The sequence below is a fragment of the Sapajus apella genome, unplaced genomic scaffold, assembly GCF_009761245.1.
Source record: "Sapajus apella isolate SASKATOON/1434 unplaced genomic scaffold, GSC_monkey_1.0 scaffold10, whole genome shotgun sequence".
Taxonomy (NCBI): domain Eukaryota; kingdom Metazoa; phylum Chordata; class Mammalia; order Primates; family Cebidae; genus Sapajus; species Sapajus apella.
In genome coordinates this window covers 10123188-10141974 of record NW_022436950.1, presented here as the reverse complement: position 1 = coordinate 10141974, position 18787 = coordinate 10123188, and the positions used below count along the sequence as shown (strand labels likewise).

Genomic DNA, 18787 nt, shown 5'->3' with positions numbered 1-18787 from the left:
ACAGTGGCCCAACAACTACCATTAAGATGGAAAACCATCCATATACCCATTAACATGCCAACACTAATTCATACAATCACATCAACCAGAAATGTGATGCCACCCAGCTCCACACACAGAATTGGTAACCTAGACATCAGATTGGTTATGAACTTCGATGCCTGTCTTATGGTAAGCTTTTATTCAGTAGTGCCTTTCATCTCTGATTCAGAAATTTTACAGACCAAGAGATTCGCCAAAAGAAACCTGTGTTTTTCCCTCAGGCAGTTATATCAAGACAATATATGTGTGCGTGTACATATGCATATACATGTGAGTTGTGTATCTGTACGCATACTTTAAAAATAAATTCGGTCATCACTCTTCTAACAAAAATCCATCTTTCACTTTTCTAAGTCAATTCTACTTTGCTTTTTCTGTTTCAGTGAAATAGACTGGACATTTGCTAAGGGCAGGAGCCAGGCATGAAAGTCAAGCACAACGACTTCAGAGTGTTCCAAACAGTGGGCTCTATTGTCTGTGCACATTTTCAATGCCAAGGGCACTATTTTGCCAGTGCATAGGGATACCTTATGCAACCCCTCCACCAGGTAGAAGGGCCACCTTTTCAAATATATTTGTCTTCTGCAGTGTTCTCCACTATCTGCCTCCAAAAAAAGCTAAGTTCGTTCACTCACTGCATTACTTACCAAAACAGGAAGCTTTCCAAAAGTCACCCATGCAAGCACATACCAATTCTTACCCTCTAGTTGTGTATAATTTAATAAAACTGACCATGTAGGATAATGCTGTTTATTAAAAATATAGTCAGGGAGAAGGAAGTCAGTGCATTTATGCAATTTTACATACACATCTGTAGTTTGAGGTTCCATTATTCCAACAGTTCATATAAATCACTGTTTCAGAGAAAAGGAAAAAAAAATGCTTTACACAGGAGATCAGCAATTGGTTATAGGTTTGGAAATATGAGTCGGCTTGTAGTAAAAATAAAACCACCTCTTCCATTATTAAAGAATGTCTCCTTTATGCAGAACAAGTCTTTAGCGTTAAGAACTTTTCCTTGCATAAGAATTAACTTGAAGTTCTTGGAAAACAGCCAATCCTGTTTTCTATATTTATAAATGCTATTTTGTCTGGATTTTTTTTTGAGGTAACAAAGGAAGCATCTTCAGTGATTTGTCACTATGTTATCCTTTACCGTGTATGTCAACTACTGCAATGTCAAACCTAAGACTCATACAAAAGCATTTCTCAGAGAATCATAAATACAGAATATGACATTTCCAAACAATGTTCTCATTACAGCAGGGAAAACAAAATGGATCAAAAAACAAAGCCTAAAATAAATGAAGGCTTGATCATTTTGCTAATAGAGAAATGAACAATAGCATCCAGAATCCTCCAAAAAGGATTTGGCATATGAATGCACTTGTATGAAAAACTCCATCACATTTTTTTTTTTTTAATAGACTCCACTCCCATTTCCTGAACTCATGCTCACTGACAGGAATCGAGAGTACAGCCCCAGCACCTGCTAAGCCAGAGGGAAGACGACAAACTTACAACTTACACGTGACAGTCCTCAGTGTGGAAAATCAAAAATTTTGTATCTAATTTCTTGGATACTGAAGTTAGTGCTCTGTCCCTTGGCCTTCGGGGAGAGGATGTATAGGATGTCCTAGGGAAGTCACTCCAGAATAGGAAGTGATCATATTCAGTTGAAGGCACCACTCCTTTCCATGTTATATACCTAACTCAAACCCAGGAAAGAGGGGCTTCAAGCATAATTACTTTCCTTATATTCTGCTACAGTGAAAGAAAGTTCTCTGTCACTACAAATGCAGGGAACCAGAGCCAAGCACGAGAAGAGAAAAATGTGCATTTCTTATAATGAGTGGCTGTGTGAAAAGTTTCTGCTGGGTTTGGCTAAGGCATCTAAAACTCCATGTCTGCTCCCAATTAGTCTATTTAGAATTTACAGTTCAGTTTTCTGGGGGGATAGGAAGAGGGAATTACATTTAGCTACCTCTTCCTTCTTAAAGTAGAACAGTTACAAATATGTTCTCATATATAAAGCAAATCAAATCAGTAACTGTCTAAATGACAACACAAATTCGGTGTTAGCTATGACTAACATCTGACTCCATCTCAGCAAGAACTAAAGGACGACAAAATCTCAGTTGCTATCCAACTAAGTGTTTAAAGTATACTAAAAAATTAGTGCTTGTTGATAGGATTACCAAGCAAATAAATTTAAGGCATAACTGGAGTAATAGCAAATTAAGTATATACTTTTTCCCTCTGATGCAATAAGGCCTCTGCCAAGAGATTACTTTCAAATGGGAAGAGTTGTCCTGCCCCAAATTAACCAAAGGTGCCTTGTATTGAAGGAGGGATAAGCTAAAGGCTGAGGCTTTTAAACAGATAACTACCGATTTTGAAACACTCAGACTTTAGAGTTTGAGTCAAAATCACCATATATACTTATTAGATGCTGGAATCAATGAGGCCAGATTTGCCAGGGTCGCAACATGGATAAAACGTCAAGTACAGATAAAACATTATTTTGTTTATACATGTCTGAATTTTAACAGAACCCTTTAAAAATCAGGAACAAAATGCTATGTTCACACAAAAGCCTTGTGCTTAGTTTGCAGGAAGATATCAGAACAGTTGAAAACAAATTGTTTCCATCTTTAACTTCACTGGATGAAGCTGCCCAGCAGCCGCTGTTCGCGGTGAAACTGCAGAAACACAATTACCTTCTTGGATTTCAGGGAAAAGCCATTTACTTGTCAGAGCCTCTGCAGAGACAGGGAGACAGCTCTGCCCCCAACTCCTCTGACAGTTCCTTGCACTTAATGGGGTCACTGCCCAAGTGAACTTTCAGGAGGGGACGTTTCCATATAAGGCCATTTAAGTGTAAATTGACACAGCAATCTATGTCAAACAAACCACTGAGTTTCTTTTGGGTGGTGAGATAGGGAAAAGGGCTTCTATGTCAATGAAATAAGACTTGCAGAACAAAGAAAATTGATTTCTCAAAGTTCAATAAAAAAACTAGCTCATCTCTCGTTTTCAAAGAGATGAATTATAGAAAATTCCTTCAAATTTATGCCACAGGCTTAATTTTGGACCTTAGGAAGGAATCTCCTCCCATTTTCTCTTCACATTTTATGTTCAAGTTGCTACTATAAATTGTTTGAATAGCAAAATCAGCCATGACCTGAATCATGGAGATATATCGATTGACTTGCATTGAAAGACATCTATACAATTGAAAGTTATGCATACAGCACAAAACTATAAACAAAAAGGTGAAGCAAACTTTCTTTATTTTCAGGTAAAAACGTTAACCTGATGGATTATTGCAGATTTGAGAAATCAGCACATAAAATGACCGGACAGCACTGCTTACAGGTGTTTTTATCTGCGTCGAGACAAAGGCTGGACTGTTTTATCCCAAGTCAGTATTGGGAGAAGGGGAGAGGAGAGTGGAATAAAGAAGATTATGAACAAAAACCTGAAACAAGAGCAAAGAAAAAAGAATTTTTACTCCAACAGGGAAGGAAAACTGCTAACTTTGTTTAAAAAATTTACATTAATTTAAAATGCTCTGGCTGCAGAATAATAAATACCGGCCAGCCCAAGCTGTAGACTTTCTAACCTTCATAAAAGGAACAAATGAGCTTTCCTTGTCTCATTCCAGAGGCTGTTGCTACTGGAATTGCCATGTAAACAGTCCTAGTGTGTCACCTGGCAAAAAGCCAGTAATACTCTAAACTATATTAAAACTAAGCTATAAGAAAAGTCTACCTAGTTACAAAGATTGAATTATATTCGATATATTTCAATCCAATGAATTTTAAATTAGATCTTAGCTGGAGAGAACATGGGACAACAAAAGCCCATGGCTGACAAAGATTTGAGAACTGTGAGTGTTGTATAGAAAAAAACAAAACAAAACTGTGAGCTGCACAGACAATAATGAATCAGGGAGAGGAAATCAGAGGAAAGTGAAAAGCACATAGAGCTAGTCTACTAAACTACATTTGTCAAATACATGTGAGCTTTAATTTCTGTACTTATGTACAAGAGTTGTCTTTGGAGGAAACAAAACTGCAGACTTAGCTAGATGGATACACACAGCCCAGAATTAAACTGCACAGCGACATTTATTGTTCCAGCCTGGAAAAACATCCCTTTTTTAAATTTCACACAGCAAAGCATGTTAAAAACTTCACTCATCAAATAAATGATAATTTAAACAATAACTTGCTAAAGAAACCTCATGACAACAACGTTTTAGGGCCTGATCACTTTAAGTCCATGGGGCCATTAATGAATATGAACCAAGTGTCTCTTTATAATCTGCAAGCCGTTTTTCCTACAACAAGAAGGCGTAACATGTTTCCTTGACTCAGGTGATACATAAGAAAAGAAATCATGATTTGTTTCTGTTGCTGTAACAGGCAGACACTGCATTTCTTGTTGTGATCAGGAAAGATGGAACGACTGCTGCCCTTCTCTTGCTGCTATCAACAGTTTTTCACGCATTATCTCAATGCTTGAATAGTCCGGCAACTTAAGATAGTTCACACAAGTCATTACAGAGGGCAAGAAGTCATCTGGGTTTTCTGTTGATTCAAACGTCTTTCGGACAATTGTCAAAGGTGGATTCAAACTCCGGAATCCTGATTAAGAGAAAAAGAAAGATGAAGTTTTTAAAAAACTAACTGCTGTGCCATACAGTATTACACACAAGGTATTCTTTCTTGCTTGGTAACTATACATTCAATATATATGAAGTGTAAGGAACACGCTTTATTTGTCATTTAAAAAATCGATGTATAACATGGAGGCAATTGTTCTTTATGCCTTCTGATTTTTAAAATGGAATACCCATAGTGGTTCACGCCTGTAATCCCAGTACTTTCGGAGGCTGAGGTGGGCCAATAGCTTGCGAGTTTGAGACCAGCCTGGGCAATATGGCAAAACCCTATCTCTACAAAAATACAAAAATTAGCCAGGCATGGTGCTGTGTGCCTGGAGTCTCGGCTATGCAGGAGGCTGGAGCAGGAGGATCGCTTGAGCCCAGGAGGCAGAGGTTGCAGTGAGCCAAGATGGCGCCACTGCACTCCAGCCTGGGCCACAGAGTGAGATCCTGTCTCAAAACAAAACAAAACAAAACAAACAAAAACAACAGAATACCAATTTAACTTACATTAAGATTCAATCTGAAAAACAGATTTTAGAATCCATTCTCATCTAAGTCAACTACGAGTTTATAATGTACAAATGGCCTAGAATTTTATCTAACCAGTATTAGATGTGCATGAGTAATCCTACTTCAATATGTTTAAGACACTCCCTATGAACTGCCCTGCCAGTGGTCTCAACGTACTGTTAAGAAACATGATGATACTGGAATAACTAAGAGGCACTGCAAGTGAAATAAAGAATCTCTTGCTGATGGTACTGGAGTCTCACACCCACAAACACACCCACAGGGAGAGTAAATGCTAAACATCAACATCATACCCACCTCCAACAGGCAATCTTGGGCTACCAGTCACAAACTGGAGAAACAACCTCTGCTGCTCATTATCAAAACTACTGAGAATCTCAAACAAAAACTTCACAGCCCGACTATAACAGAAATAAATATACCAAAATTATTTCATCAGGTTAAAATAGTTTTAATCACATCGCATCACATCACTGACTGTAAACTTCTCAAAATTAGATAGATGAACACTTTTAAATTACATGTATGTTTCCATTATAATGTACTCAAATTTGTTTCTGTTATGGTTAGAATTCAAATGGAATGATTATAGTTGTAATAAGTAAGGCTTGATCTGGTACTGTACGGATATTTCTGCTCTAATATACGTAATAATGTGGAACAGGATTGAATCTGTCTACCAGCCCCTAGAATTTTCACAGAAATACTTGAGAAAGTAACTCTTGGGTCTTAATTTGCCATCTTGAGAGAAATAAGGCCAAAACAGAAGTAAGCATCCATTAACAGGTAGACATATTTTAAAATGAACCACTCCAACTTTTGTTGTTTACATATGTGTGCATGTCTATGCGCACACATACACACACACCTCTCCACATTCTTGAAGATCAATAGAGAAACTGGAGAACCCCAATACTTACCTGTCATGAGTATAACCGTGATCAGGCCTGCAGCATTCCATCAGCGTCTTTGCATCCCAAGTGTCTGCTTTACTGCCACAAAGGAGCTGATCCAGCTGTGAGTTTAAAGGTAAAAAGAATTACTAAAGAAATATCTGCTTACCTGAGTAAAAATAAAGGTCTACGTGTACTACACAAGAGTATCAATTTCAGTACTAAAACCTTCTGCTTGGGACCTCTTTCTAAAACAAATTGAGAGATTCCATTTCCTTTTTAGCTGTACACTATTAAGTACCGTGCCCATCTGCAAGGACTTGGTTCTGGAAAAGCCTTTCCTCTTAAACCAAAAACACCTGATACTCTTGATTTCAGTTTTCCTTTCTTCTCATTACTTTAGGTGTTTTAAATTGATAATCTGCTTTTAATCAGGGAGATTTTATAAATCCTGGCTTTCAGAAACACAAAAGTATATAATAACAGATCCCAAAGAGGAGAATGTTGAGCTGGAGAAAGAAGTGGGAGAAACAAGCTGAACTAAGACACAGCAAATGGGTAGGTCTTTACGCTTTGTAAAGAGAGGCATGTCTATGTTATACGGTTGTTTGTATGGGGACCAACCTAGGTATTACAGAATGAATATTAGAAAGCAATACATGCTTTCATGTCCTTAGAAAATCTAACATCAGTTTCAAATTAAAACCATGTCTTGCTCTGGTTAACTGCTGATTTGCAGAAGACTGTATACTTTGAGAAAATCCAATTTGAGGCCAATGAAATTTAATATCTATTATATAATGCTCACTGTCCAGTACCATACATATATACATATACATATATATATTTTTGTTTTGTTTTTAAAGACAAGGCTGGAGTGCAGTGGTGCAATCATAGCTAACCACAGTCTTGATCTCTTAAGTTCAAGTGATCCTTCAATCCCAGCCTTTCAAATAGCTGAGACTACAGGTGCGTATCACCACACCCAGCTAATTATTTTTATTTTTATTTTAGACATGGTCTCACAATGTTGCTCAGGCTAATCTTAAAATTCCTGAGCTCAAGTGATCTTCCCACCTCCATCTCCCAAAGTGCTGGGATTATAGGCTGAGCCACTGTGCCCAGCCTATTTAATTTTCATTACTCTATAACAGGGGTTACCCCAATTTTACCGATGAAACAGTCCTATCAGATACAGTAACTTGGATAAGGTTATACAGCAAATGGTGAGGACCATGATTCAATTCCAGGTGACGAGCAGTGCCTACAAGTATCAGGCACACTATATGCTTTAAAAAAAGTAGTAAATCAAAGTAGACACAAATATAACTGAGATTAAGACGTTAAGTCAATCAAAAATTTACAGATTCAGTCAGTAGTGAATGTACACTCTAAAAACAAAAAGGTTTTAAAACTGAGGGAAACTGGACACATTCTAGAGCCTTTCTATGACATCTCACTCCCAGTGAGCAGTTCTTTTGAGTTGGCACTTCAAATTAAGATGGTGATATGGTTTGGCTGTGACCCTACCCAAGTCTCATCTTGAACTGTAACTCCCACAATGCCCGCATGTTGTGGGAGAGACCTAGCGGGAGGTAACTGAATCATGGGAGCGGGTCTCTCCCAGGCTATTTTCATAATAGTGAATATGTCTCATGAGATCTGATGATTTTAAAAAGGGGAGTTTCCCCGCACAAGCTCTCCTGTCTTGTCTGCTGCCATGTGAGAAGTGCCTTTCACCTTCTGCCAGGATTGTGAGGCCTCCCCAGACGCGTGGAACTCTAATGAACCTCCTTCTTCTGTAAATTGCCCAATCTTGGGTATGTCTTTATCAGCAATGTAAAAACAGACTAACACAGATGGCTAGAGGAACCAAGCACATAAATCCATTTCTTCCATTCTCAGAAATATTCTCTGTATTTGGCAATTAGATAATTTATAATACTTTCTTAAAACTTCAAGGACTAACTTTGGGAAACAATGTCTTATCAAATCTAGGAGGTTTAGTTTAAAAAAAAAAAAAAAAAGTAAATCCCCCTCCGTGTCTCTTTGCTTCCACATAAGTATAGAAACATGCCAAACATGCCACACACAGCACAAGTCCCCATTCTCCACCGAATGGCACTGAGGGCCTCGGCTGACAAAAATGCTATGCTTACTCTGTCGCGCGTGGACCCTACTCCCCCAGTCTCTTAAGAGGGGATGCCTATTTAACAATCTTCCTTGCTCAGGAAATTTCCTTGTCTTTCCCAAACATCTGTCCCCTGCTATCAAACCCCCACTGTTTTGTTTTTGTGCAAATACAGTCTTTGACTAGGCAGCAATAAACACTCCACTAAATTTATAGGTAGAAAACTTGAAATGACCATTTCTTTTAGATAAAAGCTACTCACTTCCTCCGGGTAGAAGTACTGAAGATGACTGAGTGGGAAGACTGATTCAAATCCATCTCTGAACGAATCAAATTGCCTAGAAACGCCTTCATTTAGTGCCCAGAATATAACCAGCTGCAGAAAGAAAGTTTTCAAAAAACTGTGACAAGATTTCAAATCTCTTTACTATTTAGTATGTGGCAAAGTACAATGAAACACCCTTCTGGATCACTTTATAAAAAACGAACAAGTTATTCAGTCTGTAAAATATCTGCTAGAAAACTACGTGAGTAAAAGGTCAGGTCTATATCTAACGTGGGGGCCTGACCAATACCAAAATGTAAAAAAATGCCATGTGCATTTATATTTAATGTGTTTTAAAAAATCCATTTATGGGCCAGGCACGGTGGCTCACGCCTGTAATCCCACCACTTTGGGAAGCTGAGGCAGGCAGATCATGAGGTCAGAAGTTCAAGACTAGCCTAACACGGCGAAACCCTGTCTCTACTAAAAATACAAAAATTAGCCGGGTGTAGTGGTGCACGCCTGTAATCCCAGCTACTCAGGAGGCTGAGGCAGGAGAATCACTTGAACCTGGGAGGCAGAGGTTGCAGTGAGCCGAGATCACGCCACTGCACTCCAGCTTGGGTGACAAGGGCAAGACTCCGTCTGAAAAAAAATAAAAATAAAAGTCCACTTATGTAAAACCAATGATTTCTATTACCTTACTATATGGGAATCAAATGAAAATTTCCCAAGAGGATAAAATGTTATTGAGAATTAAAGGTAATGCTTGAAGAATCACAATTAGCCACTATTGAGGATTTTTATTTTATTTTTTTGATACGGAGTCTCACTCTGTCGCCCAGACTGGAGCACAGTGGCACAACCTCGGCTCACTGCAACACCCACCTTCTGGTTTCAAGCGGTTCCTCGGCCTCCCAAGTAGTTGGGACTACCAGCACGTGCCACCACGTCTGGCTAATTTTTTATATTTTTAGTACAGACGGATTTTCACCGTGTTAGGCAGGATGATCTTGATCTCCTGACCTTGTGATCTTCCTGCCTTGGCCTCCCAAAGTGCTGGGATTACAGGTGTGAGCCACCACGCCTGGCCCAGGTTTTTAATTTTTCATGTAAAATGTTTAGCTCTAAATCCTGTTAAGTTCTTAGAACCTAACCTGTCTGCAGTGTGCTTCCTAGCAGAAGTAGGCAAAGCCTGGAAATGAAGTCAACATGCAATTGAAGGATAAGTAAAAGCAACTATTATTGGTCCAACGTTATCTAGTCATCACTGACTTTGGGTAACCCACTGGGTACAGAAACAACATTTTCAGATAAAAATGAAAACATTATTATTTTGTTGATAGAAAGCTATCAGCATTACTATAAATTATCTTGAGATAACCTTAATCTAAATGTTAACTCATTATTTGCTAGTAAGATGGAAGAATAGCTTTCACCAAGTCAGAAGAAACAGGATGAGAAGACAGTCCCACTGAATATTAAAAGAAATTACTTATGAATCACAGAACTGTTAAGTAACAGGAGATTATGGTTATTAACATTATTGGCTTTTTCAAACAGCTCTGTCGCCCAGGCTATAGTGCAGTGCTGCAATCTTGGCTCACTGCAACCTCCACCTCCCAGGTTCAAGCAATTCTCCTGCCTCAGCCTCCTGAATAGCTGGAATACAGGTGCGCGCCATCATGCCTGGCTAAGTTTTGTATTTTTAGTAGAGACAGGTTTTCACCATGTTGGTCAGGCTGGTCTTGAACTCCTGACCTCATGATCCACCTGCCTCGGCCTCCCAAAGTTCTGGGATTACAGTTGTGACTCACTGTGCCCAGTTGGTTATTATTTAATCTATATTTTCTCTCTCTTTTAAAACCGATGAAGAAACTGAAGATGCAGTTTTTCAGAGGCTCCATCTAAAGTCCCACAGCAAGTAAGTGAAAAAGTCAGTTCGAGGGGTAGGTAGCCACTCTGACCTAAATCCAATGCCCTTTCCACCCAATGTCAGGAATAAACCAAAATAAACTTTTCAAACATTGGTAATAAGGAACTATATAGTTGTAATTTAAAATACAAATTGCGTTCAATGTAAAATTATTTTTCTCCAATTTAGCAAATATAGTCAAGCATCATATATAAGTATTTTATTTTTTTTTTTTTTTTATTTGGAGACGGAGTTTCGCTCTTGTTACCGAGGCTGGAGTGCAATGGCGCGATCTCGGCTCACCGCAACCTCCACCTCCCGGGTTCAGGCAATTCTCCTGCCTCAGCCTCCTGAGTAGCTGGGATTACAGGCACGCGCCACCATGCCCAGCTAATTTTTTGTAGTTTTAGTAGAGATGGGGTTTCACCATGTTGACCAGGATGGTCTTGATCTCTTGACCTTGTGATCCACCTGCCTCGGCCTCCCAAAGTGCTGGGATTACAGGCTTGAGCCACCACCGCGCCCGGCCTCATATGTATGTATTTTTAAGAGAAAGGGTCTTGCTCTGTCACCCAGGCTGGAGTGCAGTGGTGCAAACTTAGCTCACTATAACCTTCAACACCAGGGCTCAACTGCCCTCCCACCTCAGCCTCATAAGCGGCTGGGACTACAGGCTCATGCCACCACACTCAGCTAATTTTTCCATCTTTTGTAGAGACAAGGCCCCCACTTTGTTGAATCGGCTGTTCTTGAACTTCTGGCCTCAAGGAATCCTACTGCCTCCACCTCCCAAAGTGTTGGGAGGATTACATGCGTGAGCCACTGCGCCTGGCCCGTAAGTTAGTAATTTGAAAGGCGTCACCAAACATAGAAGTGTGCACTGCATGTGCCTGGAGTAAATTCTGTCAACTTAGCTGACTTGACGGAAATGCAAAAACACAATTTAGTAAGAACATAAATGATATCTCTTTTCACTCATTTTTTTTTTTTTTTACAACTAAGAAAATGTAGTATTATTAGCTTGAAGGCTTGAGGAAAAATAATTCAAGGTTATATAAGACAAGAAATATCTGATATGTGCACTCAAGAGCAAAGAGAAACTAGGGCCTCGTAAAGCAGCCTTCATGCAGTGGACCTGGGGCTGTGGCAGGTCTCAAGCCACAGCACGTGCAGCCAGAAGCAAGGTACAATCAGGCAAAGTCCTCCATCCTCACAACTGGCCTACCACCAAAAGACGCACAGTTACATACTCTTAGATACTCCTCTAAATTGTGGATAGTGACTGGTATATCCTTCCCTCCTTTCTTCAGTTCGATATTGGGAAACCCTGGCAAAGTGAAATCCAGTCCTAGATCTTCAACAGAGCAGCCATTCATAGTCAGGGTTTCTAATGCATACTGTAGACTCTCTTTGGTCTAAAAAACACAAATGGGGGACAAATGGTGTCAAGCAAAATTAACTCACAGTTTTTTTAAAAAAAAATAAAAGATATCCTAATAAAGTTGATGGGTTCCTTTAACTCTTGGCTAATTTTTTTTCCTGCCATAATTTACATATGAACAAGTCACTGAGATCTCAAAGGAAATAAGTGTAAGAAAAGAGAGATGAAATGCTTCTTATGAGCTGCTGCACACGCAAATCAAATTTCACAGTAAGTGCCTAACAGGTTGAATACTAGTTAATTTTAAGAATGTGGACTCCAGAACCAGAAAAACTTTTCATGAATTTTAGGCTAATCTTGAATTCAATACTGTATAAGTATACAGCAAATACTGACAATACAGTTGGGAAACTGTAAATACAAAAAATGTACTATATCTAGTGATAGTAATTAATTTTTTCCCCCTGCAAAGCTCATGTCTACAGAATACCCTGGAGAGTCTTCATTCAATCACTTCCAGCCTCTGATACATAACAAATTTGTATCCATGCAGCAACACTGTGATTTAAAAAAATAAATAAATTAAAAAAAAAAAAAACAGTTCCAAGAAATCTCTAAGAAAAGACAAGCAATATTCTGTAAGATGATGTTAAAAACAGTCTTATTACTTGCTTTTTTAAATATCTCATATTATGAAAGGCCTATGTAAATTTTTTTAAACTTAGGGATCAAAAACCAACATAACAAAAATGCAAATTCCATCTAAAAATGAAGACATCAAGCATAGGAGAAAGAAGACAAATGACTTTCCAAATTGGAACTGCTTCCATTTATGAAATTCCTATAGGCTAACAATTAAGGTACAGAAAATTAGTCATTTAAACTAGACATGGTTAGAAGTTCTGATTAATAAGTCATTTTTTAAAGAGCAAACTAAATGTCATTTAGGATTCCAAATAATTCACAATACCTAGGAGGTGGCATATTACTTAAAGTGAATAGTCACTTTTTTTTTTTTTTTGAGACGGAGTTTCACTCATGTTACCCAGGCTGGAGTGCAATGGCGCGATCTCGGCTCACCGCAACCTCCGCCTCCTGGGTTCAGGCAATTCTCCTGCCTCAGCCTCCTGAGTAGCTGGGATTACAGGCACACACCACCATGCCCAGCTAATTTTTTGTATTTTTAGTAGAGACGGGGTTTCACCATGTTGACCAGGATGGTCTCGATCTCTTGACCTCGTGATCCACCCGCCTCGGCCTCCCAAAGTGCTGGGATTACAGGCTTGAGCCACCGCGCCCGGCCTAGTCACTTTTATTTATACTTTAATAAAGTATAAACAGTATACTTTGTTTTTTCAGAATGTTACCATTCTCTTGTTCACAGTTGGTTTAAGTCAATTTCTGGGGTGTGGATTCTGTGCCACTCATTTTATACTTTTAAATTGACAACATCAGGAATAATAAAAGATAGAACAAATATCAAAAACAAAACAAAACACTACTAACAAGAGAACTGTGGCAGCATACTGCATTTGAGACAAGCATATATAACGGAGCTGCATGGTGTGTTGGCACACAGACAGCCTGGGTTTGAGTTCCTCCTCTGCGTTCTCTAGGTGTGTGACCTTAGACAGGCTACTCTATCTGTCTGCCTTCGTTTGCTTACCAGTAAAATAGAGGTAACAACAATACCCCAATCTCACACGGTTGTTGTTGGGATTAAATAAATTCACATATGTAGGGTATCTAAAACAGGGCCTCCAGTTTTACTTGTTTTTTGGTTCCTCCTTCTTTTTGTTTTGCCATTATTTACCTAAGAGATAATCCTAAACAACACTGTAATAGTTTAAAACTTACCAAGTTGTAAGTGAAAACCAAAATGGTTCTAAAAATCCTAAAATGACAGATTTTGTACAGAAATGGTGGGCCTAGCCTCTTTGAACACCAATTTCTCTTAATAGACTTACTTTTCCAAACAGCACCAAAAAATTACCAATTAATATGGAAAATAAAGTGAATCTCCCTATGTATATTCTCTCTAATTAAAAGGCACTCTAAAATCTCATCTCTCTATTGTATGATCCTCTCCAACTCATCAGGAGAGGTGACACTCTCCCTCACTACAGAATCTCAACTTGCTATTCTTACTTTATTTAATTTATAAAATGAGAACTGATTTAATATTGGTCCATGTTACCAGCCCAAACAGAAGCTTTTTGGATCCGTGCCACAAAAAAACAGAACCTTGTTTTCTTCTAATACCAGATATAGAACAATTATTAATCTCAGACTGAGTTAAATAATTTATCTATTGTTAATTATATACATTAAAAGTATACAGTAATGATACAAAGTTCAAGGTCATCTATGAGATGTCACAGAGAAACCACAACATGTATTACAAGAAATGTTGTTGGCACTCACTGTGACCTTTTAAAAATATCTGCCTGAGATCTCTAGAAACAAGACTGTTCATAAATTAAGCTACCTTTCTTGAAAATAAATCTGTTCTGAGAATAGTTTTACTGATTCAAATGCTTGCTAAAAGATGAGATATCTTTCCAGATACATAATATGTCCATCTAAAATTTAATTGAAAGGAGTTCTTATTTATGATTTGATTTAGAATTACATTTTATTTGCTAATCAAGATGTTTATAACCTGCTGTAAATATAGATGTGACCCACTGTGAAATCACATGCCTTACTTAGTATAAAAGAATTAAAATCTAAAATAAAACATTACTATAACAACTGAGTCAAATACAAGCCTTTAACAAAAACCTCATTTTTCTAAAATAAAGATTTAATCCACTTGACTGTTTCTTCTAAGCCTACCTGGGATTTATCTTGTTCGAGTCTTTTCTTCTGTCTGACGATGTCTTCTAGGTGATAAACTGATCTGGCTACAACTGGGTCGATGTCAAACAAATCATGTGATGTCAGTGAAGTTTCTTGCCGTAGCATCCATTTATAAAAGGGTAAGCCAAGGGGAAGGTCCACCTGAAATGGAATATGCATAGCATTTTAACTGTCACACTGAGCTTCCAGCATTACCTCCACTAAGGCACTTCAGGAAATCATTTAAATATTAATACGGCAAGTAATCCCCAAGGAAAAAAAAAAATTCTGTAGTTAGAAACTACTTTTCCCACTAAACAAACTGATTCTTTCAATTTGGGGCTCTAACCATTGTGAAATATTTAAGGAACTTTTCAATGGTGGACATATTCTCCTTAACACATTTTACATGCGACTCTCAAACACCAAGAAGTGCTTGAAGAAATTTATTCTTTTTTAGATTAAGTACATGCAATTCCATTGTAGTCTGTATTATTGAATATCCCACAGCAAAAAATGTTAAGGGAAAAAATTTACTATATTGAAAATAGAAAACTAAACGGAACTTCTAAAATAACTGATAAACTGCCCACTCTTCAGTTAAAGTGAAATTGTCAACTTGGCCACAGATGAAAATGTTTTAAACATACTGACAAAGTGCCTCCGAAAATGTGAGAAGACCATGGTGGCTCATGCCTGTAATTCCAGTGCTTTGGGAGGCCAAGGTGAGAGGACTGCTTGAGGCCAGAAGTTCAAGAGAAAAAGAAATGAAGAAATGTCCAGAAACATTCCAACCTCTACGAATACTGATCACTTGGGTTATTTTCACAACAGCACTCTAATGTAAATTTATTGAAGTTTAGTTACATGCACAAACTTTCACACTGAATTATAAAGGTAATGTCAAACTTTGCCCTGGGAGCTGGAAAAAAAACTTGGAATCTTGGACAGTGGGACAGTCTCACCCCTGCCCTAATGAATCAAAATTGGCATTTTTAACAAAATTCCCAAGTAATTCATACGCATATTAAAGTTTGAGAAGCACTGCTCTGAAATACAGCAGTAAATACAGGGGACTGAGGTACTTGTGTACAACATTCTACACCAAAATTGCAAAAAGCGAACCATCCTAAACTTACCAATCTGAAATCCATGATAGCCTTGGCCATTAATTTTCCTAAGAAGCGAAACTTCATCTTAACCTTTGCGATATGAGCTGGCTTAGCTGTCCTACCAAAGGGAAGCGCAAATAGGCCCTGGAGGTTTTGAATATACTTGGTCCCTTCTTGGCTTCCTGAAAAACAAGCAATTCACCAAACTTTAGATGCTGTTTCCAAAAACAAAACAAAACCTGGTAACTAAGAACATTTAAGAAATCAAGTATTCTCAAAATTGGAGCGCAGATCACTGAATGAAGTCCTCTAGAACTGGACAGGCCTTCCCTATTTGATAAATGAGAAAACAGAGGCTAAAAGAAAGCAAGCACAGTTGTCCATTAGAAATTAAATATATTTAACAGTCTGTCAGAGTCCATTACCTGATCTGAGTTAACACAAACCAACTAACTTACAGATAGGCATTACCTTTTGGATTGCTAAGAGTTACTTCTTCACCTCTCCAAAGACCCAAGTCAGCTCTCTGTAGTTCCTGAGATACAAGTGCATAAAACTCCAGTGTGGGCCCAAGACCTGTACCAACCTACAGAAGAACACAAGTAGAATGATTTCAAATTTTAGAAACTGTGCTTTTTCACTGCCAACCTCCTGAAAATGTGGACACTAACGGCAACTGTTTACCAAGACGCATTAGAGATTATTTTCCAAAATGTCCTGATTAGATTTATCCTTTCAGTTCTGGTCTCCTGGAACAAGAGCTAGCAACCCTTTATTATTTCCCACCTGCTAACGCCCCAACATTTCAGTTGAATGGTTTCAGGTTATACTCACAGAAGTGTCCCTGTGGCTATGTACCTTTCCTTCAGGGAACGTATGGCACTATCTGTGTATGGATGTCTTTCCCCTTTTTCTCTTTAGTGAACTGTTACCCTAAACCAGCTCAAATGTCACCCTCTCAAGGGGAAGGCTCCCGTGACATCTGCCCCCAGTTAATCTGCTCTCTTTTTCTTCAGGCTTATTTTTCAGCTACTTAAATACTTACTACATTACTTTACCACAATTTCAGTATATGCCTGCATATTTCACAGGGTAACTGTTTTGGTCACCCTGTATCTCTTATAGTATGTGACATATAGTAGACATTTAATAGAGATATGTGGAATAAAATACAAATAATGGAAGGTCTGAATCCACACCAGCACAGATAGGACTGACAGCCTCACACAGGACACCAGTGCTGCTCAACTCCCAGGGTGCACCGGAATCCTCAGAACTTCATCAGCATGCACACATTGGGGTGTTCATCCTGAAGATTGTGATCTGGCAGGTACAGCTTAGAGCCTGGGCACTGGTATTATTAAACAAGCTCTGAAGGTGACTGTGAAGCCTAGAGTAAAACCACTCCTGATGTGGACAAGCTTGAAGCAGTGTTCATAGCTTGGTCATTCCTTCATGTTCTGTCAAGGTCCCACCAGATTGGACCATAATACAAAGATATGCAGGTGGTCACAAGTTCATATCATAGGTTATATGCTAAATCTAACTGTAACCCTGTCAAGAAGGCAACACGTCATATATAGATTACTTGTAAACAAAGGGTACTATTTTAACATTATTACAGTTACTTTAAAAAATGACCCACACTAGCTTAAAAGATTGGAGGTAGTCCACCAAATGTTTAACTCTTTCAAAACAGAGATCTGCTTGGACCTGGTGGTATTTTCCTGATTAACCCCTAACCCTATTAGAATTCCATACCAGTAAATAGTATCACTATTAACCCAAAACGAATGCTCCAACCAAATCCTTAGAACTGTCCTTGGCCCTTCTCTAAATCCGCAAAACCCAATCCATCAGTAAATACAATACGTGCTGCCTTCAAAATACATTCTGAACTCATTAGCAACTTTACCCAGCTGCCATCCGTCACCTGCTCTACCGATAAAGCCTCCTCGATGGTCTCTGCACTAGCATTCCCGCCATCTCACCCATTATCGTAACAGCAAGAGTGATCCCTACAAAACTCAAGTTCGTACTATTCCTTTGTCACTCTCCAAAGGTTTCTCATCTCGTTCAAAGCAGAGCTCCAGTTCTCACCACGGCCCACATGACCCCTCACCATGTTCTGCCCATCCCCCCTCAGTCTCTTTGACTCCTATTACTCTGCCCTTGCTCATTATGCTCAGGCCACACTCATCCTCCAACAGGCCAGGAACACTGCCTCTCTGTTCTTGTGCTAAAGATACTCTGCCCCAGACCACAATGACTTGCCTCCACTCAAATGTGCTCAGATCACCCCACGCTTCCCCATAATGCTTCATCCTCTTATTTTGTTTTACTTTTCTTCCACACAGCCTAACATATGTGTGTACATGAATGTGTGTGTATGTATTGTCTCCCCAAACTACAAGATAAGGTCCATCATAGGGGAGGGGGGCACTCTGTATATTCTGTTCTGCACTGAATCCCAGGCACTGGAAGATTGAGGAACAAAAGAGAAGCAAAGAAAAACCTGCAGTAACACATGGTATCCACCAGATGGTGCTAGTCAATTCTCCTTTTGGCATAAATTATCCCAGGTTCAACAGAAGTCGCAGATCAAATTAGTCTTTTTCCTTCATCCAATGCTGTTGTTTCTACAAGGATTCTTAAAATATTAAATCACTAAAAGCACTCCCTCTGTGAGCCTCTGCAGAAGGTAGAAGGCCCAGGTCATGTCTGCTTTGCTGATACAGCCTGAGGCTGGCCAGCATCCCCACAGAACAACCAGATCTTTTCAGGGATTATCATTCTACCCAGCTATACCACTGAAAGGGTAGGTACGTGATTGTGCTTCATTTTTCTTTTTAAAAGAAAGGAAAGCACAAAATCCTAGAAACATAAAAGTTTGACAACTTGACTTAAAATGGAATCTTTTTCTCTTAGAACTAACACATACCAGCACTTACTATGTGACAATGTTCTGAGTGCTTCACACATTTCAGCTCATTTTACCATT

At 38.8% G+C, this 18787-nt stretch overlaps 1 protein-coding gene across 25 annotated transcripts in view; it reads right to left on the bottom strand.

Annotated features, from left to right (window-relative positions):
* Window positions 1-778: 778 nt before the first annotated feature.
* TRIP12 (thyroid hormone receptor interactor 12) overlaps window positions 779-18787 on the bottom strand; it is a 160134-nt gene continuing 142125 nt past the window's right edge. For 18 of the 25 annotated variants that reach the window (XM_032277969.1, XM_032277972.1, XM_032277970.1 and 15 more), the window contains 8 exons: window positions 16258-16372; window positions 15814-15968; window positions 14672-14836; window positions 11703-11867; window positions 8535-8648; window positions 6169-6263; window positions 5546-5649; window positions 3696-4694 (listed from right to left, as the gene is read on the bottom strand). In XM_032277969.1, the coding sequence (XP_032133860.1) occupies window positions 4498-4694; window positions 5546-5649; window positions 6169-6263; window positions 8535-8648; window positions 11703-11867; window positions 14672-14836; window positions 15814-15968; window positions 16258-16372 (1110 nt within the window). In that variant the 3' untranslated portion in view covers window positions 3696-4497. Of the gene's footprint in view, window positions 4695-5545; window positions 5650-6168; window positions 6264-8534; window positions 8649-11702; window positions 11868-14671; window positions 14837-15813; window positions 15969-16257; window positions 16373-18787 lie in introns of all 25 variants that reach the window. The other 7 variants (XM_032277984.1, XM_032277975.1, XM_032277977.1 and 4 more) reach the window with 2 other exon arrangements.